At 23.6% G+C, this 12,307-nt stretch overlaps 1 protein-coding gene across 2 annotated transcripts in view; it reads left to right on the forward strand.

The window, feature by feature from the left end:
• Window positions 1-12,307, forward strand: part of LOC117171944 (metal transporter CNNM4) — a 106,477-nt gene that overhangs the window by 32,879 nt on the left and 61,291 nt on the right. For both annotated transcript variants that reach the window (XM_033359619.1, XM_033359620.1), the window contains exons 3-6: window positions 1,133-1,288; window positions 1,384-1,539; window positions 6,991-7,179; window positions 7,266-7,439. In XM_033359619.1, the coding sequence (XP_033215510.1) occupies window positions 1,133-1,288; window positions 1,384-1,539; window positions 6,991-7,179; window positions 7,266-7,439 (675 nt within the window). The remainder of the gene's footprint in view (window positions 1-1,132; window positions 1,289-1,383; window positions 1,540-6,990; window positions 7,180-7,265; window positions 7,440-12,307) is intronic.

Here is a 12,307-nt window from a genome sequence, read left to right on the forward strand (position 1 = left end):
TTTTCGTGTACAACGTTACCGGCTGATGCCGTTGGAATTGATTGTTAAAATATATTTTTTTTACATCTTTTATTATTAAGCTTTGTACTTAAACGTAGTTTTTTTTCGACTCTTGCATTTCTCAAAGTTTGAGATCGATCATTTATGTATAAAAAAAGTTCGAACGTTCAAAAAATGTTGAGGTTCAGAAAAAAGATAAAATAATTTTCAGTGAAGTTCCTACCAAAATGCAGTACCTAAACGTACTTTATTGCACTCTAATACATTTCCCAAAGTTTCAGCTCGATATTTTATTTACAAAAAAAGTTCTCAGGTTCAAAAAAACATTCAGTGAACTGAAAAACTGTGGTCGGTAATATAGGTATTTAGCTGTGTCACATGCCCTTAAAACTGCATTTTAAAACTCTTTAAACACAAATATTTGCTTAAAAATTAAAATGGAATGTTTTTAAACATTATTTTAAAAACGGTTGAAATCAAAGTTGGACAGCATTTTTATTCTAAAAATTTTGTAAAATTTCCGGTCAATAAATAAATTCACTGTCATTTCCCGGTTTTCTAGGTTTCCCGGTACAGCGGGCCAACCTGCGGATTATTCTCGATTTTAATCAATTATGAATTCAATAGGAATTTTTAAGGGTATTAGCAAATCCTTTCTTATAAATTAAAAAACTAAAAATTTTAGAATATAAATAATAATTTGAAGAATTTTAAGTTTTAATATAGTTTTTTTTTGTAATAAAAACACAAATAACTCGAAGAGGTTGAATTTCACTTAAAAAAGGACGTAAGACATTCATTTATTGTATCGTTGTTTAATTAAAAATCATAGCCAATAAGCGAAGCAAAAATAGAGATTTTATTATCTCATTTTTTACAAGATCATTAATGATAAATAATGTAATATAATAACATAAGGCATTGCTTTTAGGTTTTTGAAAAATTGTATTTAACTATAATTTTCTTGCAAATATGAAGGATCTATTGTAATTTATTTCCTATCGGGAAATCCTCTATTTCCCCTAATATATTTTTTACAAATACTGTAAAGCCTGAAATTAGAAAAAATCATATCCATACGATTAATGGATAGAATCCTCGAATTATTGATTTTTCATCTTTTGTTTTGTAGGTTGAAAGTGTGGAGGACAACACAGCTCTTGTCTCAGTAAAATTTCCTCACACAGCCGAATATTTCATCTGTGCAAATCACAAGTCCAACGGCACAGATCCTAGATCTGAACTAATCACTATTGCCAGACACCAGGGTATTGAAAATTACATTATTGTAAGTATTTCAAATATTTATACGTTTTTTACAGGATATTTAACCGCGAAACCGAATTTCATGTAAAAAATTTGTATAGAAAAGATAAATTACAGATTCGCGCATACGAAAAAACACTGCCATTATGGGCCTCCATAATAATCATCCTCACTTGTTTGAGTTTCTCTGCTCTCTTTTCGGGTCTCAATTTGGGACTGATGTCTTTGGACAGAACAGAATTGAAGATTCTGTGCAACACTGGAACAGAAAAAGTAAGTCGGATTAAATTTTTTTATTATTATTATTAATTATTTTATTATGTATTATATTATATCTTATTATATTATATAATAATAATTATTATTATTGTTATCAGGGTGGCGACTTGACAGGGAAAAACCCGGAAATCTAATTTTAAAACTGGGAATTTACTTCTGATCACAGTAAAATTCAAGTTTTCATTATTTTAATAATTTTGGTCAATTTAAAAAAGTGATTCCTGATTTAACTAAAGTCGCATATTTTTCAGATTATCTCAGTATACTCCAGTTAAATCATAATTTATTATTGATTTTTAAAATTTATTTATTATTTAAGGTAGTTGTGGTGCCAAAAGTCAGATATCTGAAAAAATAGTTTTTCTGTGATTTTAAGAATCAAAATGTTATAACTGGTTTCATTCCAAAGAAAAAAAATATTATTTTTTTTTTTAATGAAAAATGTTAAAATTCACACACAAAAAAAGCAATAACTTTAACCATGTTTTTTTCAATAATTTTTTTTCTGATCATCGCTTCTTGCCATTTTTTGAAAAAATATTGTATTTTCATAAATGACGGCTTATTTTTCCGGGAAAACATTTTCTACAATTCTACTGTTTCCAATTTTGAAAGTACTTTTTTCAAAAAATAAACAAATCATTATATTTTAAGATTATTCTATTATTTTAAAATTTGAAAACAGTAGAGTTGTAGAGAATGTTTTCCCAGAAAAATAATCCGGCATTTATTAGAATTAATGTTTTTTTGTTTTTGTTTTCATCGTTTTAGTTGAAAATTCATCAGTTCAGTTAAAAATTAATTCCTTCAACTGTAAACTTGAACGTCCACTTTTTGTTGAAAATTGATCTTTTCTTGTTCAAAATTCAACAATTTTTAACAAAATTTGTCTTTTAATTGAAAATTCGACTATTTTGTTGAAAATCTACATATTTGTCTAAAAATTGATTTTTTTTGTAAAAAAAACAACTTATAAATTGAAAAATCGTCTTTTAGGTTGGAAATTAAATTACTTGGTTCAAACTTGAATTTTTTGTTTAAAATTAATGTATTGGTTGATGATTGGTAATTTTTATTAAAAATTCATTTCTTCTTTAAAAATTCACCCTTTTGATAAAAAAATCAATTATTTTAGTTAAAGTTTCATCATTTTGTTTGAAAATGTAACTATTTTTTTTTAAGTTAATTTTTCGTGGAACGTAAATTTTCTAACTGGGAATTCAACTTATTCCAATTGAATATTCCATGGTTTTAGTTGAAAATTATTCTATTTTGTTGAAAATTGATAGTTTTTTGGTTAAAAGTTCATTCTTTTTAATTGAAAATTCTGCTAGTATAACTTTGTTTCAGAATTCATATTTGTTTACTAAAAATGTTAATATTTGGTTAAAAGTTTTAATATTTCGTTGAAACTTTTATTGTTTGGTTGAAAAATTAAAAAATATATTAAAAAGTCATCTTTTTTTAAATCGAAAATTCGACTATTGGTTGAAGTTTTGTCATTTTGATTTAAAACTTTTTCCATTTGGTTGAAAATGAACTTTTTTTTGTTCAAAGTTCAACTATTTGGGCTAAAAATTCTACTTTTTGTACATTTAACTATTTTGTTAAATATTCATCTTTCCTGGTTAGAAATGAATATGTTTTGATTGAGGATTAAACTATTTTGTTGAAAGTTTAACTGTCTTTTTCTTCATAATTATACTATTTGATTGAAAAGGTCATTTTTGTTGGTTAAAAATGATTTCTTTTAGTAAAAAATTAAACTATTTTAGTATAAATTTATTTTTTAGGTCGAAAATTCAACTGTTTGGTTTTTCATTCGTCTTTTTGCATACAAAATTCGGCTTTTTAAAAATAAAAAAATCTTTTTTTTTTTTAATATCTTTCTTTTTAATTCATATTCCTTAGTAAAAAATTCGTTTTTTTTTTGTCTTGAAATTTAAACTTTTTGATTGAAATCTCAACTATTATTTACTCGAAAATTTATCTTTTTGTTGAAAACTCGCTCTTTTTGTTAAAATTAATGTTTTTTGTTTAAAAATTCAACTGTATTATAATATATTCATCTTTTTTTCGGTGGATAATTCGTCTATTTAAATTAAAAATGCATTTTTTTGTAGAATAATAATATTTTTTGGTTTAAAATAAAAATTTTTTTAGTTTAAGTTTAATAATTTTGGAATATTCAACCGTTCGGTTGAAAACTCTTTTTTGTATATTGAAAATTGAACTACTGGGTTAAAAATTTAACTATTTTCTCGAAAAATCGTTTGTTAATAAAATTTTGGTTGAAAGTTAATTATATTCTACTATTTTGTTAAAATCCTCTTATGTGTTTGAAACTGCAGCTGTTTTTTTGTACATTCCTCTTTTTCGACAAAAAATTTGGATTGAAAATTCATCGTTTATGGCACAGAATTTATTTTTTTTTTATTTTGAAATTTATCTTTCTGGGATGAAAATTAACTTTTTTTTAACTCTTATTGAAAATGCAATCTATTTCGACTTAAAACCTCAGGAAATCGAAGCGTTTAATGTTGTATTCAATATGGTGCCTAACATTAATTGAAGGGTCCGCGGTCTAAACCTGTTAACTACCATTTCATAAATTGTGCACGATTTTAAACCATAAAAAAAACTAAAAGGAATTTTGTCATTTTATTAGTGGGATATTAACTGCATATAAAAAATGTACCAGAATATAAAATAATAAATCAATTTCGAAAAAATTTCAGTTAACATGTTTAGACCATGGACCCTTCAAACTTTATTTAGAAGAATCTATTCCCCTGTTATTTCACGATTTTCCTACACTGTGGCCGCTGGACTGAGAAACCGGGAATTTTATGAGACCGGGAAAACCGGGAAATGACAGTCAATTTATTTATTGACTGGGAATTTTACAAAATTTTTATAATAAAAATTTTGACCAACTTTGATTTCAACCGTTTTTAAAATAATTTTTCAAATTGTGATTTTTATAAATTACTATATCATTCAGTTTAGAATGCTTAATTCGAAAATCTTTCACTTTAAAAATTTTCCATTTCAGATTTTTAATTTTTAAAAGCATATATTTTAATTAAAGAATTTTAAAATGCAGTTTTAAAGGCTTTAAAAATTAGAAGTTTTTAAAATCGAAGATTTTTTTATTATTAAAAACAGTATGGCCGCCGGGCCGGAAATTTTACGAATTTTCAGAAGAAAAATCGGTCCAAGTTTGATTTTAACAGTTTTTTTTAAATAATTAAAGTGCAGTTTTGAAGATTTGAGCAATTAAAAATAAAAATCAGTTGAAGTTGGAAATTTTTGATAAAAGCAGTTTTATTTTATCAAAAGTAAATGTAAATAAATAAATTATTTTTAAAATGGATCTGTAATTAAGATATAAAAAAACTGAACAATAATTGATTTGACAAAACAATTCTAAATCCGTTCAAAATTTGAGAATTTCCAGATTGTAACTGTTTCAATCCGAGAATCCTTTATTCCGATAATTTTATTTATAAATAAAAATTTTCATGATTTATCAATAATATATTTTTAATTCAGAGTTTCTGTTCTTTCTTTATATTATTTTTCACTGTAAGTTTGATAAGTAAATTCTTTAATATATTATTTCTATTATTTTTTTCAGCTATTAAAAAATATAAAAGTGCATTTTTTTCAACTTAAAAATAGCTCCATAATAATATAGTCATAATTCAAGGTTTTTATTAGATTTAAAATATTGTCAGTCTAAATTATTTCATTTTTATCCCATTTAATTTGAAATTTCTTAATGTAGAAAAGGAATAAGTATTTAATATTTAGCAATATTTCATTGTTATTCTTTTGAAGTCTTTCACAATTCTTAAAAAAATTCTAAATTTTTTGTTTGAAATCTGCAAAAATCTACATTTTATTTTAAATTCGGCTGTGAGTATTTGAAATTATTTCAAGTTCTAAATTTAATTCGATTCTTTTTAAAACTGATAAATATCTCTTAAAATTACTCTAATATTTGTACAAATAATAAGTGTTCTATTGTTATTTGTAAATTCAAATAATTTTTTTTCTTTAAATTTGCAGGATTTTCTAAAAGTTATAGAAAAATTCAATTCATTTTGATATATACTTAAAAGTTCAGAAAAAAATTCTAAAATTATTTTGAATTTGAAATAATTTAAGACCACTTTTAGATTTCTAAAAATTTTGAAATAAAATTGTATAGCTTTTGAAGGATGCCTAGACTATTTAAAATAAAAATAATTTAACTTCTAATTTAAGAACTGCTCAGTTAAAAAAATTATTTTTCAATTTTTAGTGTGTCGAGCTTAAAATTACTTAAAATAATATAATTTTGAACATTTTTAAACTTCCTTGCTTGATTCTTTAATTTAAAGTATTGAAAATGTTAAAAAAATTATAAATTTTTTGTTTTAAATCTGCAAAAATCTACATTTTATTTTAAATTCGGCTGTGAGTATTTGAAATTATTTCAAGTTCTAAATTTAATTCGAATCTTTTTAAAACTGATAAATATCTCTTAAAATTACTCTAATATTTGTACAAATAATAAGTGTTCTATTGTTATTTATAAATTCAAATTAATTTTTTTTAATTTGCAGGATTTTCTAAAAGTTATGGAAAAAATTCAATTCATTTTGAAAATTATTTAAAAGTCCCGAAAAAATTCTAAAATTATTTTGAATTTGAAAAAATTTAAGACCACTTCTAGATTTCTAAAGATTTTGAAATAAAATTTTAAAGCTTTTAAAGGATGCCTAGACTATTTAAAATTAGAATAATTTAACTTCTAATTTAAGAACTGTTAAGTTGAACAAATTATTTTTCAATTTTTAGTGTGTCGAGCTCAAAATTACTTAAAATAATATAATTTTGAAAATTTTTAAACTTCATTGCTTGATTCTTTAATTTAGACTATTGAAAATGTTAACGTGGATTTATATTTTTTGAACTTAATCTGAATCTTTGAACCCTATAATTGATAAAAGTTCTAAATTTTGCAGTTTATTTGCATTTCATTTAACATTGTTTAATTGAAAAGTGTTAGTACCTTCATTTGGTACGTGCACATTTTTGAGCATTTGAAGACACAATTTTTGAATTGAAAACTTTTAAACTTCAATTTTAAAAGTTTGGAATTCAAGTGTTCCACTTTGAATGCTTTAATTTGTTGTTTATTGTTTATTACTTTCAGTGGGAAAATTTTTAGAATATAGTTTGATTTTTTAAATTGCATTAGCCTTGAAAAATGTTTGCGAAACGGGAAAAAACTGGGAAATGACCGGGAATTTTTTTCTTCGATTCAAATCGGTTACCCTGTTACTAAAAAATCACCCTGTTTCCCCTCTTTTCAGAGATTTTTGGCTGTGAAATTTTTGAATTTCATTACGCTATAAAACTTTAAGTAAATTAAGATATTAATTATTTTTTTAGGAGAAACAATACGCTAGGACAATAGAACCTGTGAGAAATTTGGGCAATTATTTATTGTGCTCAATTCTCTTCTCTAATGTTCTCGTCAATTCGATATTTACTATCGTTTTGGAAGATCTAACATCTGGACTCGTAGCTGTTATTTGCACAACTCTCGCCATCGTTATTTTTGGTGAAATTTCACCCCAAGTATGAATTTCAATATGTAATATTAAATAATATAAAAATTTTTTTAAAGCAGAAGAATGCAGGGTTAAGTAAAATTTTGTTTTCAGGCAATTTGTAGTAGACATGGCTTATGTGTGGGAGCCAAAACTATCTACATAACAAAACTCACGATGATCTTGACTTTTCCTCTAAGTTACCCGATAAGTAAAATTTTGGATTTTCTCCTTGGCGAAGAAATTGGCAATGTCTACAATCGGGAACGTTTGAAGGAACTTGTCAAGGTGAGGAAACTTAATTAAACCTTTTTATTTAAGATTTAATTATATCTGTCAGAGTATCCTACCTGTCATTTTTTTTTAATGTCAGGAAATTTTGTCAAGAGCGCACTTGATTTTTTTTTTCTATTGCAATATAAAAATGAATAATGATTTTTTATATCTAAAAGTATTTTTATTTTATTTTGGTTAACTAGTTTCTTGAAAATTCGTTTTTATTTTGATTTTAAGTTAATTTTATAAACTGTAAATTTAACCATTTTATTTTTGCTTGAAAATTTAAAAGTTTTTGCTATTTTTTCTGTTGACTGAAAAATCTTTCTTAGCTGAGAATTCAACTCATGTGGAAAAATCGTATTTTTGTGGCTGAATTCAATTGTTTTTTTTTTTAAATCACAAATTAAAATTGTTTTTTGTTGAAATATCAATTACTGCAATTTTCGTTCAAAATTCTTTTTTTTTTAATGAAAATTTAATTACTTGGCCGAAAGTTACTCTCTTGTTTAAAATCAATTTTTTTGGTTGATGATACATGATTTTTATTAAAAATTCATTTTTTTGCTTTAATTCGACTGTTTTTGTTAAAAAATTAACATTTTTTTAAATTGAAATATCAATTACTACAACTTTTGCTCAGAATTAATTTTTTTAAATGAAAATTTAATTACTTGTTTGAGAGTTAAACTCTTTTGTTAAAAATCAATTTTCTTGGTTAAAATATCAATTGAAAGTTAATCTTTTTTGTAAAAATCAATTATTTTGATAGAAGATTCATAATTTTCATTAAAAAATTCATCTTTTTGGTTGAAAAATGAGCTATTTTGTTAAAAATTCGTTTCTCCTTTAACCGAAAATTAATTTTCATTACTTAAAGTTTATTTATCACAGTTGAAGCTGAAATATTTTGTCAAACAAAATTTTTTTCATTAAAAATTAATTTTTTTCAAACGAATATGTAACTATTCAAGTTGAATACTCGATCATTTTAGTTAAAAAACCATCTCTTTGATCGAATATTCATTTTTTAACATCGGTTTCAGGTTGGAAAATTATTATTTTTTAGTTAAAAATTTTTTTTATGAAAATTAATCTGTTCGATAAAAAATTAAATTATTTTATTTTAAAAATTCATCATTTTAGTTGAAAATTAATTTTTTTTTCAATTAAAAATGTACCCATTCCATTTTTTGATTGAAAATTTATCTTGTTTAAGTTAAGATTCAACTATTTTGTTAAAAATTTGTTGTTTTTTTTAAAGATAAAAACTCATTTATTTCGTTAAAAATTCATCCTTTTTCAGTTAAAGATTCATCCTTTTAGATGAAAATTCATCACTTAAGTTGGAAATTTGTTTTTCTTTTTGGTGGAAAATTAATTCTTTAAACTGAAAGTTAAACTTCCATTTTGGGTTGAAAACGAATCTTTTTTAGGCCAAAATTAAACTATTTTCTTGAAAATTTATTTTCTTGTAATAGAAAATTAAACTATTTATCTGTAAATTAATGTCTTTTGTTAAAAACCATTTTTTTTTTTGTAGAAAATGCATCTCTTTGGTTCAACTTTTTTTTTACATTTTTGGTCAAGAAATAATCTTTTGTAGTTGAAACTTCGTCTTTTTTTAAAATAAATTATTGTTTTTAGTTTAAAATTCAACTATTCCAGTTAAATATTAATTATTTTAGTTAAAAATTCATCACTTTGTTTAAAAATTTAACTAAAAAAAAAAATTGAAAATGTAACTAGTCCAGTTGAACATTTCATCATTTTAGTTGAAAATTCATTTTAGTAGGTTGAAAATGCAACTATTTGTTAACAAAATCAACAATTTTGTTGAAATTTTAATTATTTTATTAAAAATTCAACTAATTTTCTCAATTGATCTGTTTTGGTCAAAAATTCAAATAATTTGTTGAAAATTTGTCCAACTTTTCATTCAACTATTTGGTTGAAAAATTTTATTTTTCAGTTGGAAATTCATCGACAAATGTTTGACAAATTTGGGGGGGGGGGGGTAAAAATCGCCTTTTTCAAACATTTATCTTTTTAATTGAAAATTCTAGTATTCCAGTTAAATACTCATTATTTTAGCTTAAAATTCATCATTTTTGTGGAAAATAAAACTAGGTAGTTGACATTTAAGGTTTATTCTTAAAAATGTATCTGTCCCAGTTGAAGATTCATAATTTTCAGATCAAAATTCATCACTTTGATTGAAGATTTTTTATGTAGAAGATCAATTTTTTAAAATTAATAATAAACTATTCCATTTTGGGTTAAAGGCTGACCTTTTTACTTCAAAGTTCAACTGTTTGGTTGATAATTGATTTTTTTTTTTAGTTCGAAATTCAACTATTTGTTTGAGACTTGTATTTTGTTGAAAAATCGTCTTTTTGATAGAAAATTAATCTTTGTGGTTAAAAATGCAATATTTTTACTTGAAAAATTCGGGATTCTAAATATAAGATATTTTATATAAGATATTTTATTATTATTTTTTTAAATTTGGAATTGAGACATTTAGGAGTGTTTTATCCAAACTTGATCGTTGGATTCTTGTTTTTTTTTTTTTTTAAATTTTTTTTTTGTATTTGAAAGAATTTCGTAGTTAAATTTGAATCCTGGACGTTAAAGAAGAATTTTTCATTCTGTTCTATTCTTAATTTAATTTCTAAATATTTGGAAGGCTGATTAAAAATAATTCCTAGCGTGAGAAACTGTCGAGTGCAACTTCCGTTATTTTATAAGGTGTAAAAATGTCGTACAAATTAAGCATACGAGTCAGTGTTGTTAAAAATATGACATTAAAACAATCTCGCGTTTACTATGAGTCACGACGAGAGGGTGCTTATCAGAAAGTCAGTGACTCTCAAATTGCGAGATACATAATATCAAAAGTTAATACGGTGCGAAGTCGGAAATATCAGCCAAGATAACCCTTTTATTCGTAACACGATCCTAGATTTAATATGTAATATTTTTGTGGTAAAGATATTGAAATAAAAGGAAGAAATTTATTGATTTATTTCATTCGTGAGAAGAATTTGCAAGAAATTTTAACAAAATACTGGATTTTCGTGCCAAAAAACATTTTACACTCAAGCAACGATTAGAAAGTGTTGAATTTTAAAACAAAAAGATTGATTTCTTGAAAAAATTGTGGCATTTTCAATTAAATAGTAATTTTTTATTTTAAATTTCAAGCATTGTATAATTTTGAGGAAAAATTATTATAAAATATCTGTTTTTATTTTATTTTTTATTTGACAGGTTGGCCACGACTGCAATTATCGGAAATTTTATAAGACCGGGAAATGAGACAAAAAATTGACAAAAAAAAACGAATTTTTAACAATGTGGTGATTTTTTAACTAAATAGTGCAATTTTTGATTAAATAGTTTAATTTGCAACTAAAAAAAGTCAATTTTCAAGAACAGTAAAAAATGAATTTTCAACGAACCAAAATAAATTTTTAACAAAGTAATTCATCTTTCAACCAAAGAAGAAATATTTTTCATTCGATAAAGAAAAACAAACGTCAAAGAAATTAATGAATTTTCAATCAAAATAGACGAATTTTCGACAAAATAGTTGAATTTCCAAACAGAAAAAAAATTAATTTCCAACAAAAAATTTAATTTCCAACAAAATAGTTGAATTTTTTACTAAAATAGTGAATAATTCAATCCAAACAGATGAATTTCCAACAAAAATATGAATTCTTAACCTTAAAATATGAATATTCAACCAAAAATTTGATTTTCATAAAAAAATGCGCTTTTAACCAAAAAAGATGAAATTTCTACCTGAAAAAATTAATTTTCAAACATGAAATAATAAAATTTCAATACAAGAGTTGAATTTTTAAGCAATACAGATTTTTTAGCAAAGAAAGAAAAAAAATTCAATCAAATTTTCAACTTTTCAAAACAAAAATATTAATTTTCTAGTAAATAGTTTAATTTCGAACTCAAATATATGATTTCTCCAGCAAAAAGTGAATTTTCAACCAAGATAATTAATTTTCTACAAAAAGAAAACGAATTTTTATTAATGCAGGAGATTTTTTAACTAAACAGTTCAATTTTTGACTAAATATTTTAATTTGCACCTAAAAAAAGGTCATTTTTCAAGAACAATAAAAAATCAATTTTCAACAAAATAGTGCAATTTTCAACAAAATAAAATGAATTTTTAACAAAGCAATTCGTCTTTCAACCAAAGAAGAAATATTTTTCATTCGAAAAAGAAAACAAACGTCGACGAAATTAATGAATTTTCAATCAAAATAGACGAATTTTCCTCAACTTAGTTGAATTTCCAAAGAGAAAATATGAATTTCCAACAAAAAATGTCATTTCCAACGAAATAGTGGAATTCTCGACTAAAATAGTGCATTATTCGATCCAAAAAGATGAATTTCCAACAAAAAATGTCAATTATTAACTTTAAAATATGAATATTCACCAAAAAAATTTGTTTTCATTACAAAAAATGCATTTTTAACCAAAAAAGTTGAAATTTCTATCAACAGTAATACATTTTTAAAACAAAGTACAAATTTTCAACTAAATTAATGAATTTTCAGTCCAAAAAGAGGAATTTTTTACCAGGCAAGTCATTTTCCATCAGTAAATATTAATTTTCAAGAAAAAGTTGATTTTTAATAAAAATTGACGATTTTTTAAATTAAACTGTTAAAGTTTTTAACTAAAAAGGATTACTTTTTTGTAAAAATATTTAGTTTCCAACTAAAACGATGCATTTCCGATTAAGAGGATTAATTATTCTACCAAAAAATCTGAAATTTCTTACAAAAAGAGATGAAGTTGTTATAAAAACATACGAGTTTTCAAGAAAAGTGTTGAAATTTCAA

The sequence above is a fragment of the Belonocnema kinseyi genome, chromosome 4 (genome assembly GCF_010883055.1).
Source record: "Belonocnema kinseyi isolate 2016_QV_RU_SX_M_011 chromosome 4, B_treatae_v1, whole genome shotgun sequence".
Classification (NCBI taxonomy): Eukaryota; Metazoa; Arthropoda; class Insecta; order Hymenoptera; family Cynipidae; genus Belonocnema; species Belonocnema kinseyi.